Below are 20,680 nucleotides of genomic sequence, written 5' to 3' on the forward strand. Positions count from 1 at the left end.
CACTGTGTGTAGTGCAAAAGACTAAAGTTCCTTCCAATAGAAAATATTATACATACTTACTGATCATATAAATACTACTGGTATACATAGGTTATATTATTTATTGTGTTTATATATAGCTTCCCTTCAACAATTTTTTTGTACATTTGAAAAGAGCGTGCCTCCTAACTTCCTTTCCAAAGGTTTGCACTGTACAATTCCAACTCACTAAAAGGTTAAAAAAAATAATATATGAGAGTGTAACTTTGAACTTACAGCTTTCCAATTCCAATGCACATTGCTGCCTGTCAAAAGGGTAGTTTCTGAAGTCAAAACTGCATATCACATTTGCCATATACCTGTAAAGAAACTATGTTTAAATTAGTCATGAAAATGCAGAACATGGTTGTTAACAAATTGATTGATTCACCAGATATATACAAGGATTGACATTACACATTCTTGCTTGGAGCAAATTAATTATATAGTCCCTAAAAGTTGAATGAAGGCATCATACACATCACTGGCTGATCTGAGGATTGAAATTAAAATTAAAATTAGGGCTGCATGAAAACTTCCATTTCTTACGTGTGATGATGGACATACATGCTGCTTATCAATGACTAGATATGGAACAGGTCTTCTGAATTTCACCCTTTTTATGAACTCCTTATGAGGACTAAAAAACAATACATGTATTTGGGGACCACAGGAGCTTCCAGACAGAAGTAACAAGCAAACAATTGTTACTTGGAAATGAACTTCCAGAAATAAATACAACCGTTCGCACTGGAGCTGCACATTTTGCTTGTCGTTTGTATGGGCCTGTTTTCTGAAAAGTATACATTGGGTCACCTATGTCTGTTGACCGCTTATGCTTAGCAAATGCCTTTATACAGACTGGAGGTTCTCATGTTGCTTATCACTTCGGTGTGAAACCTCTATGTCACTTGTCACCTCAATATGAAACCTCCCTTAAAACCTCTGTACCCAAGCTAAAGCTGTATAGGGATGCTAAAGACACACACAAGGTCAAAGCACAAGAAAATCAACAACCCCATTGAGGATTACCTGGCTGAATCCAGGGATCAGAACCTCATTCGCCTGCAATTATGAAGTTCCTAGCCTTATATATTACAGCACCTTCCCAGGGCCTCAGTTTCAACTTCCTACAAGTTATTAGATGCAATCTTACATCTTAAGCTTAGTGCATGAACTAGGCCTCAAATGTAGTAAACTTAAAAAATTTCTAGGAAAAGGTCTAGTAATCTCTTGTAACATTGGCTTATCAAAGCAGTTTTGAGAAAGTATGGAATTGAAGACGACTAAGTAAAACTCATGTGTGGGCAGAAGTAAGTTTGATCAAAACACAAATTTGAAGCAGTTTCTCTAACAGAAATAATAAACCCCCAACAACGAATGCTTGCTTTGCAGTTGCATACTTGTTCTCTCTTCAGGGTAAAGGTAAGGGCCTCCCTCTTCGCTTGTGTCAGTTGCATAATAAAAAAAAAGTCTGCCTGCAATATCTACTCGACGACAGTGTTAACGTATTAAACAATGTTATTAATCTATTTTAACAACTTTTTATTTTCTTTCAAATTTTGCTGCCATGCTGTGTTACTTGCAAAGGAAAGTTTTAATAATAGAGCTGAAAACATTTTAGGAATGAAACATCACATCACTAAAGTGTTATAAGAAAGAAACATGAACGAACAAAAGTGGGTCCTACTTACCGATGATTACATCTTCCTGTATATTAGATCCATCCGTCTGTTCTTCTTCTCTGCGAACACATCAATAACCCTTTCCCAGAAGGCTGGATCGAAGGAGAGGTTTCCTAGTATTTCCTTCTCTATCGCTAGGGATGCCAGAGAGCTAAGCCTGGCGTAGGTCATTGTATTTCACAGAAATGTTTTAATTCTTTTCAGGGCACCACTCAAGCTGCGTTCACTCGATGCTGTGGTGACAGATATGCACAAACACAATTGCAAAAGATGCAGTGTTTCCAGATAAACTTCTTGCAGACTATAGCCTGTGTAAGATTTTGGTTTCTCTCTCTCTGAATGAAAGAAGGTAAAAGCCAATAGATGGCACTGATCGCAGGTTACGTCATTCAGTTTGCCGGTTGGATGTAAGAATCCTAAACCGACACACTCCACACTCCACTTCCAGCTGGCACACGTTCAACATCACAATCCAACAGGGCACTCGACGTGACGGGAGAGGTCAACAGGGGACTTAGACGAACGTAGCGGTGATGGTTTAATTTCATTTCTTTAGTAGAGAAATAGTTTAATAGTATTTTATTTAATTTTGTAGAGTAGTTCGTAGTATGATATTAATTTGCTTGTTGATCTTTACCGAGTGATCGTCATTACAGACAAGTAGGAAAAGGGGGAAATTTAACATAGAAATATTCTTTTAGGCAATCATTTGAACATGGATGAATAATGAGACCAATTAAATAGTCAGCACAAGGAGAGAAAGCCAATTATTAGTTAAGAATAACTAGTGAAAATTATTGTGATATATATGTTGTTCTCGTTAAGGTCATAATTATTAATGACAGTTGATGTATGTATCTAATATTATTGTTCAATACAAAGTTAAGTTTTGTTAAATAAACTGTCATTCAATCCTATCCAGTGAACTTTATATTCTAGTATTCTAATAATTAAAATTACTTGATGCATGGTGTACCACGTACTTATGGGGGTCCAGTATGCAGGTTCATAGCTATCTTTCATCTGTCAATCGGAAGGGTATGTTTAATCCCAATTAAAACAAATAATCTTAAATCCGAAACAGAGCAAGAAAGAAAGGGCTATAAGACCACTGGATGTATTAGAATGCAATAAATCTGAAGGGGCAAGGTGTTTTTCTGGAGTTGCATATATCACCATTAATTCCCTGCTGAGCAACTCTTTTGTTGAAAAAAGGGTACTGCTGATGTAACTTTGAATACTTGTCCAACGGAAATTTTTCTTTGAAGCCAGAAAATTTTGTGTGATTAATCAACTCAACAAATTCTAATTATGACAGGTCTCCAAAACGTGTTTCCATTTGAACTATAATCACATCCAAAACTTCATACGCCAAAACTTTCGAAGTATTTTTTTCTCTTTCTGTGAAATTTAGTTGACCCAATTTAGCACTTTCATCAAAACATTTATTAACGGTTTTCTCTGAGCACATTTCTTTCAAGGCAGAGATGGTTAATGTATTGCATAGCACGACACCGGCAGCACGCTTCAATTCTGTGTTGTTATAGTTTGTACTGCACGTGTATGATAGTTCCAACGTGTTGGGCTTGGATGTGGAAGTTGGAAACCCTGCTCTCTTAATAAAGCAGACCTCTTGGTCGATCTGCTGAAAAATGAATGAAAAGCTGTCAGATCGGAAACGAAAAGTTCAATCCGTTTAATTGTTTTTGAGCCGTGCAATAACACTAAATTTAGTTGATGGGCGTAACAATGAATAAACAGAGCGTGAGGACATTCTTGTCTAACAAAATGCTGAACCCCTCCTCCAGCCCCGGCCATCACTGACACCCCATCATACGTTTGGCACACTAGCTTGTCTTTCACATCCCATTCATTTAAAACCTCCAGAACAACAGTTGATATCCCTCTGATCGTTTTGTCTCGCGAGACCTCATGGAAGCCTATAAATCTTTCCTGCGTCTCCCATGCAATACTGCAGAATAACGCTTAGTTGTGCTCTACAAGATACATCGGTTGTTTAGTCTACTTGTACAGAAATAAATTCTGCTTGAGCCAGCTCTGATTTTATTCTTTCGTTTAGCACGAATGTCACATATTCAATTAAATCATTTTGGATGTCACTGATGGTTCTCTTGAAAACTGAATCGGAGTCAAGATGCTCCCTCATTAGCTGTACCTCTTGAGAATGCAGGTTCAGAAGTTTGAGGTAATTCCCCTTGTTGACCAAATCATCGACCTCAAAATCCCCCCTGAATGCGAGCTCTTGCTTACCGAGAAAGCACACCACCTGAACCAAACGATCAACTATTTTTCTGTTTGTTGACACCTCTTCATTGTGTTTTAATATTTGTAGACGAACACCTTCAGATAAAGCACATTCAATTCTCGATGTGTTACCTAAGAAATGAAAACTTTCACTGTTTCTGATGTGCTTTTCAGATGCCTGATGTTTCGTAGCTTTATGAGCAAAATTCTTCAGTGTCACTATACCTTTCTTTGCCCACTGATCTTCACCACCAAATTAAATACACAAGAAGCAGTACATTCGTTCATTGTACCCCGTTAGCCACTTGTACTTAGAGTACCACTGAGTGCAAAATTTTCACCTTCTGCCAGTCTTGCACCTGTAAGGCCAGATTTGGCTTTGATCTCCTTTCTTTTATGACACTTGTTTTCAAAAGAACGCTGGGAAACGAATTTGAGAGCAGGAACTCAATTAAATCTTGCTGCTCAGTCCAATCAGGCATTTTCTTGCACAAATGTAAGAGCTGCACACAACACGAATCACAAACAAAGATATACCACCTGGAACGCCGCGAACCACGCTGCCTTGTAGCGTCACTGGCAGGGAGCAAGCGAGGGAATCCCCGTTCACAATAGAAATAAATTCTTCCATTTCCACAGGAAGTAAAACTACTTTACAAATATCAGGCGTAACTAGAATTTTAATTCATATGATATGAATACTTCTTTACAAATGTAATTTTTTTAGACTTTCTGTTTATGCTACAGTGTTGGGTGAATCAACAAGACCATCATCACTGTGAGTAGAAAACGAAGTCAGAACTACAGTACTCCGTAATTTTCAATTTTACTTAATCCTGTCGATGAAAGGAAGGAAAACGCAAGTTTCGTACAAAATATGGAGAATGTACAATGGAATAGAATTATCCCTGTACCTAAACGGACTAATGTTTATATAAAATGCTGGTACACTACAAATTTCCAACCTTGGCGGATATGCAGTGTTGCTGATATTCTATTTGTCATAGTGGGTAACACCATGAGGTCGGCCTCATTGAGCATGTTATAAGCATAAGTACAATAGTCGTAAGATTAGGCTTCCCACATATATACGACCGTACGACAGAATGTGAAGAGATGAGGCCCCAGCAGATGTGCCTCACTCTGTGGAAAGTCAGTATACTGGACAGGGTTAGAATGTTTTTGTAATTATCATAAATGAAAATTTCGAACTTTTGCATTGCATTATATAATAATGCAATAAATAATAATGAAATAACTGAAGACAACTTTTAAAAGAGTAATTCTGTGGGTAGGCCCAGCCTCCTGGCCTCATAGGACGCTTCGCCACTGCACAATGCTATTGTTTCCTCACCTGTCATTACGGACAATCATCTTTCCTGGGTGAATGTTATAGTTGGGTCTTTCTAAAACACGATCGAACATGCGCCAGTTCTTTGTGTTCCGGAAGTGAAGCTGGAAAACAAACCATTTGCATTAATATGTAATTCTTAATAAGAGCAAATATATTGTGCATTACGGTGTTAAAAATTAATTTCACGACTAGTGGAAATCAGGGGCAAATACAATACTTTCTTTTTTACATAAAATTTTGTTTGAAGAAGCATTTGTCTATATCAGTAATCTAATCAGTGAAGCAACTTAACCCAGTCCAGGGTTATAGGCATAGGATGGAACATTGTAATTACTTGTGCTGTGATTTAGCTGTAAACCCTCAAAATTTTCACAAAGTTCTAATATACCGTTCATTTTGGTATTGAATCTGTTTTAACACCCCTTAAAAATGTAATTACTCTCGCATAGATTGAAAATTCTGGATGAGCCCCTAAGTATGAGTATGCACCTACTGTCCAGGAAAAAAATAGAGAACTCTCCTCTAGGTTTAATTGCTTATATTAATTTACTCTAGGAGAGAAAAAAAACAGTGGAAGCTCAACTCTGCCTGTGCTTTATTTTGTAAAAAAAGTTTCTGCTATTACATATCACCATTTTTGTGTGAACTCAATGTGCTTCACCAGTACTTCTATTAACAAAGATGAAAACAGGGAGGAAAAAAAAAACCCTAGAATATAATGCTACCAGTATTAATATCCTCATAAAGAAAAGAGCAGAATAATTTGTTAAGTCTAGAAAGCTTCAAAATTACATGTATCTTTAAATTTACTCATGTTCTCCTTCGTCGCACTATTTTAATTACAGTTTGGGTAAGATGTCACAGGCTAGATTTATCATGGGGACAGTTCCCATCACTAAGTGGTCTGTTGTTGACAAACGTTATGTTTGGTTCAAACATGAGACTGACCCTGCTGTTGAAAGTCTTTCTAAAGAGCCATTGATGACGTATTCAGGCCATTAGAGGACAAATAGTCTTCATTTGCTATTTGAAATAGCGGTAATGGTTCAGATTGTTGTGCGATTTTTGTTTTTTTTTCAAATTTTCCTAGCAGGAAGACTTAATTATCATAGAATTTTGCCAATCATTGTCACAAGAAATTTGTACCTTCCTTAAAGTAATGAGCACTGTTTGGAATTTGGAGAGAGAAAAAAAATTACCTTACACAAGCATGCACTTCCCATGGACAATGTATTTTCCATTGACAAGCGACTGTATGTATCGCAGACTAGTGGGAAATAATGTAGAAGTAAATCGTCACCTCGGTAGAATGCATTTAGGGACTATATTTTAATGGTAAGAGAACCAAAACTGGCCTGCATAACGCAACTACAAAAGCATGTAGTGAACAAAATCTTAAGTAATCGCTAAAACTCCGCAGTATGTGTTAACAGACACATCGAAATCGAACCATGTAAAGATTGCATTCATAGCATGATGAAATCGCAATAAAACATAAGGAACTTGGGCCGTGCTTATTTATGCTGTGGAAAAAAGTCCTCCACAAAATGACAACTGCACACCAGAATATGTATTGTTACTTTCTTGCTAATTGACAATTCCGCTGTTCACCTATATCTTAACTTCTTCCCTGAAAAATTGTACACTGATATGTTTGCATGGCTTGTACTCGTAAACTGAACGGTACTTCCTTGAATTTGGTTTTGTTCTACATTTAGTTCTTGTTTCTTTATTATCTGCCATGTTTACATCAAATTGCCAGGCAGACAGATCAGCGCATTCTATCACAGTCTCAGCGCAGAAGCCCATCTATTTCATGATATTTAGCACTCTTTAACACTTGTATAGATAACAATCTCCAGATATAATTAACTTCCAAACTTGAAAAATGATTTCCTTTAGTGGCCGCGGTGGCTCAGTCGGTAACGCGTCTGACTACCATGCTCAAGGTCCCGGGTTCGATCCCCGGCCGGTTCAAATCCGGGAACTTTTCTAACGGTGGAAGCGGCCCCGGCGCCTACCCAACGTCGAATAACATGGGTACCTGGGGGAAACCCTGGGGGGTAAAGGCGGTCAGGGGCGTGATGCTGATCACATCACCCCACTCACGACCGGATCAAGAAAGTATGGGGCGTTACCCCCACACCCCCTATACGCCTTCATGGCGTGGTGCTATGCACAGGGGAACACTTTACTTTACTTTTTACTTTTTACGGGATATTTCGGTTTTCGTTTCTCCCACCAACTGCATCACCACAGATTACTTCCACAACCTACTTCTTCTTCTTCTTGGCCTTATCCAGCCCAGCCAAGCCAGTGTTTTCTGGTCAGGATGAGGTCGTTACGTGAATTTTTTAAATACCGACGTTCGAGGGCGAGAAATGTTCGCAGATCCCGACAATCACTATACGTGATTGATTTTTACATTTCTGGAATAAAACCTAGCGGTGTGCGGGATCCCGAGATCGAGAAAAAAATTTGGCAGAGTCTGCTGCCACGCGCGTGTCAGCAGTAAGAATGAGCGTCAGATTTGCTCCTGCCACGTAATTCGTCTGCTAAGAAAACGTTACCAATCTTAAGAACAGATGAAGACGAGAAAATTACAAGTTTATAACTAATGGGAATGAATGTACAGGTAATTTAGAACCTTTTTTTTAGAAAGCATTTAGCGATATTTTTTTAATGCTAACTAACTACGAGAGCATTTAGGTTTATTATTAGAAGAATGCTAAGGGACCTAATCTTAAAACATTTTTGTGTAAGTAATCGCTAAAACTTCACAGTATGTGTTCCAGATGTAATTGCATACATAGCATGATGAAACCACGATAAAAGAAAGACCGAATCTGCTGCCACGAGCATGTCTCTTTTGAGGTTAGCAGAAAAAGAACGTGGCAGCAGACACTACCAAAAAATTTCCCGTCCCGATCCCGACTTCGGGAAATGACTTCCCAAAATGCAAAAATATTCACTTAAGTTGAAAATGACGTGTAGAATTCGAGATTTTCAGAGATTCGGAAAGTTTCCAATATTTCCCGTCCCGAATGTCGGGGTTAAGAAAATTTTCCGGCCCGATCCCATCCCGGGTCTGTCCCGCACACCCCTAATAAAAACTAACAGTATACCAGAAATTTCAGCGTGGTTTCAGACACTTGCAATGCAGAAAACATCGATAATTAACCAATCGTAAAAGTGAACATTCGGAATTTCCCACTGCAGTATCCTGAGCAGTGAGAAATTCTGAATGGTCATGTTTTGCTTGTTTTACTTAATATTTTGTGCCTCAAGCTATTTGCGACGAAGATGAATGATTAGATGAAACTGATAAAGGTACAGTCATAAGGAAAGACCGGGACTCTAACCATAAACCATGGATGTGATCAATCAACAAGCCATTCCTGGGACAGGGGCAACATCTCATCGAGTGTTATATTTTACCACAAGTGGTGTTTTTTGTCAAGTTTGGAGAACGTGCAGCTAAATTTGGATATATATATATCACAATTCTCACAAAAGTGTTGGAAAATGAGTTTGAAATATGCCAATTTTATCGCAGACCTCTCGCGCTTATTTAAGCTTTTTCAAGTAACATATTAATTTAAGTTCCCTTAGGGTCGTTCTGTTCTAGGGTCACAGTGTATATATTACATGTTATAATTAGAAAAACAAAATTGTCTTACATCAGGCTGCCAAAATTTCCTGATTTCTGCTTCTGATATGGCGACAGGTCTGTGTACATCTTTGGTTAATCTACAGTCAAACCAGGCAACCTCCAGAAAGAAAGTAACATCCATATCCTGGAAACAAAGACACGTGGAGCAATTAGTTCTTTTTACAATAAAATTTGTGTCACTAGTAGTTTTGTGCAAACTTGTCTTTTAAATCAAAAACTGAAATGTTCTATGAGTGTATCTTCCACAATATTTACTTACTTTCATTTTATATTTATTGTTAATACCTTTAAGACGTATCTTTCTGGAAGATTATCAAAGGAAGATATGTTAGTTAAAAAAATATATATACATCTGTAAATACGAGTTAACAAATATTTTGTATATAAAGGACCAAATATAGGTTCTGTGACACAATTTTCCCGGTTGCTGAAAGGCTGGTCCCCCAGATAGACCGATCAGGAAGTGCCTAGCAGTTACACTCTTTGGGCGGATTCTGGTGCAAAACAGAGCGGCACTTCGTAAACAGGTTGCCAAAAGTCTGGTCACAGAAGACAGAGAATTAAAACTCTAGGTAACTAAATTCACTTCTATGACCTCTGTGATCTCTTGTTATTTTGTTGGACATGACAGTTAATTGCTGTAATTTACAGCCTGTAATTACAGAAAACAATATTATTTGTAATAAAATATAGCTGCAATTTCACCATCGGAAATAATTTTTTTCAAGTAATCTCAGGGGGTAAGAGCCCCCCTGACCCCACTTTGCGGGCACCCTTGCTGAGAAGTCCGATACTTGGTACTAAATCTAGTAGACCAATTGAAGGCCCAAGAAGACAGTAGGTGTGCGTAAAATTTCTGCAGTCTTTCTTGCAATTAGCCAAAGGTTTTTAAAATGCAAGAGTATAGGCTAAATCAAGATTTTTACACCCCACTCGCGCACAAGTAGCTGCCTTGGGTGGGGTTTCTTTTAAAATCTTACAAAATCTGTGGATTTTACAGTTTATCTTTGTGCAACGTTACGTAACATCTTGCTAAGTTATGTTCGACGAATGAAATGACCAGATCATCAATTTAAAAAGATAGTAACAGAAGAGTTGGTCATAATGTCCCCCTTCTCTGAGTTCATATGTCAGACGTATACAACATTTCAGATGCGTTTCCATCTTTCTATGGGGATTTAGGTATGAGCATTGATTTTCATAAACCCTTTCATTTCCTCGTGTGGTTCCTTAGCTTTGAAAATAGAGCAACGTAAATACGCCGAGGCTTCGCTAGTAAACCACCATCGGATATGTGTTTTGCTCTCGTCTGCTCACACGGTCTTGGATGGAACGAGATTGCTACACTATCTGACGGAAGACTCATTGCAACGCATGTCTTCTCTTGTAGTACAGCCAACGGCAAAGATAATAGTAGGCAAATTGTCCATCGCTATTTTTATTATTTATTAGTTACATATTCTGTGTTGTTTAAAGGAATGGAATTAGATTGTTACGAAGCAAGTGTTGCTCTTTACTTATTGAAGTTCTTGTTTCAATTCCTTATCGTCACGGTGTGGAAAACGAACTGAATGAAGATAGTGAAGGACAATTCGTTTACTGTTTCTTTTGCTGTTGGGTGTACAACTACAGTGCGTTCTTTTTGGCTCTGGGCCGAGATAGCGCCTGACTGTAGACGACGCGGATTCAGGCATTTTCGACTCGTGACATCCCGCTTAGTTTTACACACATATCTTTAGCATGTAGATGTAGACAATTATATTTATATTGTATAACGAGTACTAACCTGTGTGATAATTTTTGTTCAAAATGATGGTCAACTGCATTTACACATTCCCGGCATCTTTTGATGAAATTTTGATTCACATATTTCATCTGTTTGCAAGTTGTTATCTTGTCATTGTTAAGGCGCGATTAAGTTTGAACATTTTTATTTCATTACGCAAAGATAAAGTTGAGCAAAAAATGAGAAAGAAAGAAGAAGAGCGTTTTCCGCCATGACATAAGGACGCGCAACGGATAAAAAATACCCAGAGGAAAAATGACTTCTTAAGTCCAAATTTTAATTGTTTTAAGGCATGTAATTAGTAATACCTTCATTGATTGATATAATTTATTAAATTTGAACACACATTTGATAATTGTCGTAGTTGTCGCTCAGAAACTGATACAATCCACCAGGGAAGTGGTGCCCGTGCCAAAACAGCGTATCTCGACCACTCTGCTTTCTTTATTCTCTTGGTAAGAACGATGAGCGAAAAGTGCGAGCCTGAGACGACGAGAGAGACCGACTGTAGGCAGAAACCCGGGTGATGCCCGGAAACAAACAAAAGATGAAGTGGTGTGACAACATTTGATGTTTGAAGGAGACGGCGTTCAGTGAATATGCATAATGAAAATTAGTTCATTGCAGATTGATTTGGGTATGCACGTGCGAATAGGCAGAAGCCACCACTGATCCTTACGTTAATTTTTGAACGTACACCCAACGGCAAAATAAATATTTTGCGAATTGTCCATCACCACTTTGCTCCAGTATGTTTTCCACAAAGTGATGACCATGAATTGATATAAGAACGTCAATAGTCAGAGGAAAACATCTGCTTCGGATCAACAGAATCCCTTTCTTTAAAACAACACAGGATGTAGAATATAAAAATAATGAAGACAGTGATGGACAATTTGCCTACTGTTATCTTCGCCGTTGGCTGTACGAAGAATATGTAACTGGCCCAGTCATCTTTATTCGCGAATGTTGTAAAAAAAAACAAGAGTAATTCAACTTCATTTGAATGCACACATTTGAAGATCGATAGTAATAAACAAAATTCCATTAAATTTTGCAAGAGTGATGTAGATTTTGTCAGGCAACAATAAAGAGTATCAATGTACAAATAATAAGTTTCTGATCGATTGATTGTAAACGTAGCTAAGGGCAACCAGCGACGAAGTTCCTAGAAGATAGCCAGCAGAAGAATTATACAAGCTACAGCTACTGACTTATATTTGCACTATGTATTCAACATTACTAGAATCGCTAAGTCGTCGAACAACACAGTCAACTAGTGGAGGATAAATATATTTTTCCTGGAATCTCTTTTCAATTCCAAAAACCCTTAAATAAAGATTGTAATTTCATCCTGTTCGCATGTAACTCAGCGAGTGAGACAAACCTTTGCTTGCTAAAACCTGGGTTGTGACTACAGCTGTTAATGGGATATTTTATATATGTATATAGTGATCTGCACTTCACGTTGAAGATTTGATTGTCAGATGGAATAGTCGAAACTTTCATTTGATTAGAAGTTGAAGTTGTTGCGGTGTTCTTTCTTCGTGAGGAATACAAGGAATTCTGAAAATTCTTATTTTTCAAACATTGTATCTAGCTTAACAATCAACTTTAAAACGAGTCCACTCTTGCAATATGGGTAGACATTCACGTTCTCTTATATGTCAGAGTTTTTTTAAAGTAGCAGTGTCCATTCCAACAATATTGATATAAATTCACACCTGGTGCGAAAGTGTCGCTCCTTGTCATAACAAGCTTACACTCTCCCCCCCTCTACTTTCTTTCCATTATCAAAGTAGTATCAAAACAGCTTTCACCAAACTCTTTATTTTACTTCAATTTACACTTTTGTGATATTTCAGTGTCTCGGAAATATTGGCCTTTGCTTAGTTAAGACTGTCGAGCTGTTGTTTACAAGTCATAATATAGATAAGTGTATAATACGCTTATCTGTGATCATAATTTAATGATTTATATGTACCATGACTTATGATTTTTTTATTGATTTAAGTGGGTACCTGGAGGAAACTCTGGGGGTAAAGGCGTCCAGGGGCGTGGTGCTGATCACATCACCCCCACCTTCTGCCGTGATCAAGAAAGGGTGAGGCCCTAACTCCACACTCCCTATACGCCTTCATGGCGTGGTGAAAAACATAGGGGAGCACTTGACTTTTCTTTACCACTGGTTGAAAGAACTAGAGAGCACTGTTCTTTTTATTTTTACAAATCTCGTAGATCAAGAAAACAAAATAATATCAGGCTAATCAACTTCGTTATTTCCTTTTCCCTTTAAAGGAGCATTGGATGAGTTTCCCCCTCAAGCTTAATTACTTTCTAAAGGGACTGTTCAGGCAAATATGTATAATTGCAGATAGCAGCACGATAGTTGCGTCCATGCGCTTGAGACAAGCAACTGTTTTTCCAGATAAATACCATGAGGAATTCAACTTGTAATGGTCGGATTGACCATTACTGGTTTTGGTATATTGTATTAATTAATTGCTGGCCAGCTACAAGGTGTAGGGTTAAGTAATATGTTTCCATGAGTGTACTTTTATGTTATTATTGCATGTAAGTGTATGTGCTTATTGGATTGTGCTTTACTGGATATTAGATTCCTCTGTTTTTTATCTCCCCGGTTGGGGGAGCTAGCTGTCTTACCAAAGACAGTTGGCAGTGGAATTTTTCCAACGCTACGGAGTCCACGTCCACGGACGTTTACCCCGACTATAAAAAAGGTCAGTGGGCTTTAGGAAAAACAATGTTTCCCCATTGATCGACGCAAGAGGAACGTTTCCTCAAGTTTAGTCCATGTTTGGTGGCTAGACTTAATATAATAATGTAGCATTTGGTGTAAGTCAACCCCTGTTGCTGTCCCAAGTCCCCTTTTAGAAAAAGCTTTGAATATGTGGATATTTCCGTATTGAATAATTGATGCCCAAAGAAAGAGTGAAGGCGTAAGGAAACGCATTTGTAATGAACGGAATATCATTTAAGCTGAGGGTAGGCCCGCAGAGATAGTTATGCTAACCCTGCGGTAAAGGAAGTGCCGATGGTGTAAGCCATAGGTGCGCAATTATGTTGATTTAGAGATTTGATAATTTGGTCTATGCAAGACACACATGGAAACGCTGTGTAAATATGTATATATATAACAACGTATAATAAACTAATATAATCCTACTAGAAATGTTATGATTCCAAGAATTACGGTACTGTTCATTTTAAACCAGTTGTATATTCACTTGCTGTACATGTGTAAACGAACCAGGGACTAAAAAATATAAATTGTTATGTGAACCCCCCTTTTGTAATTCCGGCGCAAATATAATCTGCTCGCTTGGCACCCAGGGTGAGGTGAAAGGAGAGATTTGAAGGATTAAGGCAGGAAGTAATTAATCAAGAGGGCCGGACTAAAACAAGGGAAAGGGGGGCTGACGCTTTCACACACTGGACGTGCTGTTATGTTATTATATTAAATTACACGATTAATTGGATTTTAACCTTGTGTGTTGAAATTGTGTAGGAACGCGATTGATAAATAATCAGTGATTTAAAATTAGAATTTAAAGAAAACTATTACCAACAAAAGAGAAGATAACGCAACTGAGAAAACGTTAACATTTTCATAGTAATTGTGTATGTCACTTGCAATTTTCACAGTTTTTTTACTTTATTGTTGTGAGTTAGTTCGTTAAAAAAATAATATATAAGAATTCGGTACAACTGTACTTTTATTTTTAGTTTTCTTTAATAATTTACCTTTTTTGAACAGGACTTTTTGACACTACTGATCAAATTTATCAAAAAGAACAGTTATTAGAACAAAACATGTCTCGTAATCTATATTTTCAAGAACGTACTTTTGGAAGTAATAATGTAGACAAAGGGAAAGAGGGAGGAAAATACAAGAGAAAATATCAATTTATACAAAGAAACTAACTAACTAACTCTCTAGCCTTCTTAAACCCGTAAGGTTCTTGGCTGCAGCAACACAGGCCTTCCATCTGTCTCTATCCTGAGCAAGATCTATCTATATACTCTTTTCCATCCCTACCGATTTCCTTTAGGTCTATCTCAACGTTGTTCCTCCATCTTCGTCTTGGCCTTCCTACAGGTCTCTTACCATCAGGTTTCCCAATAATATCTGGACATGAATACAAATTAAGTAGTTCTCATCCCTTTTAGGTCCAAATATTTTCTTAAGGATCTTATTTTCAAATACTCTCAATTTATGTTCCTCTTTCAATGTAAGGGACCAAGTTTCACACCCATATAATACTACAGGCAAAAGTACTGTTTTGTATACTTTTAGTTTCTTATATATTAAACAAGAAGACAAAAGTTTATGAAGAGAAAAGTATCATGCATTTCCTGAATTAAGCCTGCTTTTAATTTCCTCTTTAATATAATTTGCATTTGTTAATATTACTCCTGAGTATTTGAATTTGGAAACTGGTTCAAACGAGTTGTTATCAATAATTAGATTTTAATTATTACGTAACACTTGGTTTCGGCCTGTAAGCATATATTTAGTTTTCTCTTTGCTAACTTCCAAACCTATCGCTTTAGCAGTTTTGAAAAATATTTTAGCATTATTATACAAATAAATTTATATATATTTATACAAAGAAACGTTAACATTAAATTATTGGATATGGCATAGTATATAATAATAAATATCATGCTCATACGACACACAATACATTTTCTAGATTATCTTGGGAAGTTCTCAGATTTCGACACCGTGGTTAAATTACACTTTCTTGTACAGTCACGGACACTTCTGGGTTTTAGCGATCCTGTTGACTTCCAATGAGATCGTTACAACCCACGTCCTCCACCGCTTCAGACACCCGCTTCACATTTAACGAAATGTAAACCAGGAACCTACTTACCAATTCAGTTTCTCGTACGCTAGTGATGGCAAGAAGAGCGAAATTGACTGTTATATTGGCAGGTTCTCCTGAAAGAAGATAAATAAATAAATCACTTCCAGGAAATTATATTGCCAAGTAGTAGAACTAATGAAAGATTCATTCAGTCACACAATCCAAATTTTGATCGTCAAGAAAATCAAAACGGAAAGAATCAATTTTCGAGCGTTCTCGTCTAGTCGGTAAGGTGCCTGACTGCTATGCGGGAGACCAGAATTCGATTTCCGGGATCGCTGATCTAGGGTCGGAATTTTCCCGGCCTTTTCCCAGCATAAGGCGGCCCTGGGGCTTAAGTAAATGGGTATCTAGGAACCTAAGGGATCGTGGAAAGCGTACTAAATTAAGGGATTCGCTAATCGACCTGCTGTTTCACTGCCTCAGTTGCCACGCAAACTGGCCTCCCACTCCGATGTTCATCATTGACATTTCGTCCTCTGTTTTTAAATCTTTCCACCCATTCAAACATTCTCCCCTGACTTAAACAATTGTCTCCGTACTGGACCTTCATTTTGCTGTATATTTCAGAAGGTTTCACTCCCTCTGTTCACAAGAAACGAATGACACTTCGTTGCTTTTCTATGGTGCAAGTCAACAGCGTAGCGGCCATGTTGTACGCGCTACTGCGCAGGCGCATACTGCTCGATCGTCACGACACCTTTATGGCGTGTTGCTAACAAACCGTTTTGAGTGCCGAAACAGAAATTTTCGTTGTGCATAAATGTCCATGAAGTTTAAAATAATATTCCTGTTATTTAATGACTTCCCCTCGTACATTTTTAAATTTGCTTACCTGATATTAAAAGTGATAAATTTTAGGTATGTTCATGTTATTTGTAGTCCTAAAATTATAAAATAGAGTAATATGAAGACTTCAACATCAACAACTCAGCATATAGTTCTGGTTTTAACATGGAAGTCAACAAATTTAGCAAATTTCGCACACATTACAATACAAAAAAAAATTCCATAGGATCCCAATGCCGTCACATTATGAAATTTTGCACACAAATAGTCAATTGATGCCTTCAAAACATATTTTTAAAAAATGGCGTTTTTGAGATTTTCAAGAAAACTTTTTTCAAGTTTTTTAAAAATTACAAAATTCAAATACCACAGTCATGTTGCATTTAAAATTAAAGCTCATTAAATGCAGAAGAGAATGACACAAATTTGAGCTCTCTAGGTCAAATCGTTTTTGATCTACAGCTGTTTAAAAATTTTAAAATGTTGTCAAATTTTTGGATTTTTTTCTTTTTTGAAAGTCAATAACCCAAAAACTAAGAGCCGAAAAAAATCTTACATTTGGTAGTATTTGTCCTCTTGATAGGTACAATGTATAAACAAAAAATCTAAAAAATTTGAATCCTAAAGGTTGGAAAATAATTTTTATCTGTTGAATTGACATGGAATGACCCAAATAAGAAAATACAAATAAAAGAGCATAGAGCAAGACGCAACAATTGGAGAGGAAGTGTCGGTTTCGCCTCGATTTTTACAGACATCTGTTTGGTTCTCTTTCTCGTCGCAATTAGCCTGAAGGGGCAGTAAAAGGCGATGAACGCGTACAACATGAAATATTCATGTCAATTTTGCGAACTAAGTAAAAATCAAGATAAATGTCACGAAAATCAATATTCTGTTGTCCCTGACACACGTGATAAATATATGTTCCAGAAAAGTTTTGTTGCAAAGAATGATGCACCTAAACGAAACTCAAAATTAGTACAAATCAATGCAGTCGAAATGTTCCAATCTTCAAATCGACAGCCACAAACATTCCATGAAATTGCTTTTCCAGCACTCATCCTTGAGTAACGCTTGTGAAAAAGCAGACACTTTGTCTATTATTGCAGGTCTAACCTTGTGGTGTTTATTTGCATGAGAACTGGACAGATTTCAACTAGCAGATATGGACAAGAAAAAATACACGCATGTGTACTTCGTTTGTAACTATAAAGTTTTTCCACCTAGAGATTGGGAAGCGAGATTTATCTGCACTGAAATCATAGTAATTATTAACGCTACAATACACGAACACCCATTTGTTCGAACTTTTGTACATAAAAGCTGGACATTAGATTTATCTAGTCGACATTTATTGCAATGTTAATTTTGCTTTTGCTGTAGTAGCAGTAATGACGTCAAACTCGAAGGTATATTACGCATGCGATTAAAGTTCAGATATTTTTTTAGCTAGTAGAGCGTATTTATTTATTTTACTTATTTATTTAACAATAATTCCGAATACAGCGTTAGTCATCTTACATTGGAATGTATAACAGTACAAAAATAACAATAAAAATAACAACAAAAGTAATAACATAAAAAATTACATCATATAAAGACCCTTACATGTTTTTGTACAGTGGGATCCATGAGTATTACCGTGCAAATTGTCCATGACTATTTTCATTAATTTTTCTCTTACATCCTATGTGTTTTTAAGCAATGGATTTTATGTATGATGGTGAAGAAGTTGTCAACAGCTTGTTTTGAGTTTTCTTTTAATTCTTGAAGCTGTTATTTGGTCAAATAAAGTGCACGAACATGGTGATGGACAATTTGCAAGGTAATACTCATGGATCCCACTGTACAAAGCCTTTTAAAACGTGCCTGATTATCAAAAATGTCTATTTGACCAACATGTTGAATTGGCTGGGTAGTCTGTAGAGCAAGGAACGTTGGATGAGGCTTAACCTTGGCTTCCGAGAAGCGAAAAGTTGAGTGCTTCTTGTTTCGCAAAATGGCACTCGAAAGTTAATTTCCTGAAGAAGGCGGTCGCTTCTGAGGGCACCATTAACTATTTTATGAAGGAATACGTGGTCTGCCAATTTATGTCTCTCGTGAGGTGGTTGGATATTTAAAATTTCCAGAAGAATAGGCTTTTGTAGGTGTTTAGTGGATGGAATTCGTAAACGAACAATGGCCAGGAATAAATTTAAAACAGAATTTAGTCTATCTAAATTTGAAGGGCATGCCATAGACCAGACCGGAGAACAGTATTCAATTTTAGGTGAAACGAAAGATTTGTAAAAAATGCTGAGAGCAGACAGGTTGTTCATTTCGGTAAAACGTTAGAGTAGACCCAGCATACGCATGGAACCCTTCGTGACTGCGGAGATGTGTTCAGATAAGGATAGTTTTTCATCAAATATGACTCCCAGGTTCTTATGTGTTGCAACTCTTTGTACACAATAATTATGTATTAAGTATTTTGTGTTTAATGCGATTTTCTGTAAGGAGAACGTCATTGTAGTACATTTTTGAGGGTTAAGTTTCAAGTTCCATATTTCGCACCACTTTATATCAGGGAGTCTAAATTATTTTGCAGAAGTGCCATATCACTGAAATTTGCTATTTTACTGCAAATTTTGCAATCGTCGGCAAACAATGAGGTTTTTACAAGAGTTGGAAAGATATTCTGGAAGGTCATCAAGATACAGAATGAAACGAAGAGGTCCAACTACAAATCTATAGATACTTCATAACGTAAGACCATGGTGCGAAATCACTGAAAACTGGTGGGGGAGGAAAATCTTAATATATATATATATATATATATATGCACAATTTTATTAAATATAAAAATTACTAAATATTTAAAATTCACTATTATTAAATACATACAAAGGAATTAATCTATTTATTCATGAAATATTTATAAAGTAGTTAACTGGTTAAAGATGTCAATAAAATTACGAAATTGTTGAAATAGTTGTACTATGTGTGAGGTGTAAGTTTTTGTTTAGTTCTTGCTTTCTATTAATATAAATCAATTACATTTCATAGATATGCTTGTCTATGGACATGAAGGCGTTACCCCCACACCCCCTATACGCCTTCATGGCGTGGTGCTATGCACAGGGGACCACTTTAGATATGCTTGTCTTGTTTTACTTTTATTGTGCGTATATTGTTATTAGTGTAGATTTGTTAATGATATCTTGAAAATGAGAGATCAGTCAAAACTCACAACCACACTACTTTGCGTGTGTTTTTGACAAAATCCTTTGTAAAGTATATTTGAAGTCAACTCTAATTGCTTATCTTTTGTTGTTGCAAAAACTCTCCCCTCCCGGAAATATTTGGTGGTGGGGATTCTATAGGCCAAGATTGTTTATGGAGAGAATCCCCCCCGTTTCCCCATGACTTCGCACCCTACGTAAGACTATTATTCACAAAAAGGTTTGGATTATCTGGGCATTGTGTAACGTGAAATATACTTTCGCACTGACATCCATTGTCATATCTATTTGTTGGTCCAAACGTTCTACTTCAATGCACTGAATATATAAGTATCTCGAATTATCATTCATACTGAGCTACTGTTAGCACATCATGTGAACATGTACGTCGACAGCTTCACAATAAAAGAAGACTGGAAATCCTTATCACAGATATGCATTGTGAAATTGTTTGAATGGAGGAGGAAAAATGGCAATGGTGAGTTGACAATTCACGGACTGGTGAATCGGGTGATAAATAATACAATCGACGAAGGAATCTTTCACCAATCCAAACTTGATGTACTCTCACCAAAGACACTTCGAAAGGTATGAGAAGGAGGAGCGTGAAGAATAAGTTCCCCATTTTGGACATCAGTTTCCTGTTGAAAATAATGTCATTATTTCCCTTTATTGCAAAGACTCTCATGACGGAATGTGAGCATGGTTTGCGAGGTGTAGAACACGAATATATGCATGGGCGTATCCAACGGGGGGATACACGGGACTGTTTCTATTGTTTCACACCGTAATCCAGACACGTAAGGGGATGCTTTGTGTGGATACCATCCCCTGTATACCCCTTGCGTGGCGGAGTGGTTAGCGTAGCATTCTATGAAGTCAATTCATCATTAATCCTCAGCTATTAAACTAAAGAGGCAGAAAAGTTGCACCAACAAAAATACAGAGAAGCAGGAGTTAAAATGCTGTCCCAACCAAAAATATTGCATGCGGG

General features: G+C 37.1%; 1 protein-coding gene across 1 annotated transcript in view; it reads right to left on the reverse strand.

The window, feature by feature from the left end:
* The window catches only part of LOC145986014 (glycine receptor subunit alpha-2-like), a 49,472-nt gene that overhangs the window by 20,107 nt on the left and 8,685 nt on the right, over window positions 1-20,680 (reverse strand). The window contains exons 3-6 of the mRNA XM_083120185.1: window positions 15,683-15,750; window positions 9,003-9,119; window positions 5,323-5,423; window positions 256-338 (exon numbers count right to left, since the gene is read on the reverse strand). Of these exons, the coding sequence (XP_082976311.1) occupies window positions 256-338; window positions 5,323-5,423; window positions 9,003-9,119; window positions 15,683-15,750 (369 nt within the window). The remainder of the gene's footprint in view (window positions 1-255; window positions 339-5,322; window positions 5,424-9,002; window positions 9,120-15,682; window positions 15,751-20,680) is intronic.

The sequence above is a fragment of the Lepisma saccharinum genome, chromosome 3 (genome assembly GCF_977018435.1).
Source record: "Lepisma saccharinum chromosome 3, izLepSacc3.1, whole genome shotgun sequence".
Classification (NCBI taxonomy): Eukaryota; Metazoa; Arthropoda; class Insecta; order Zygentoma; family Lepismatidae; genus Lepisma; species Lepisma saccharinum.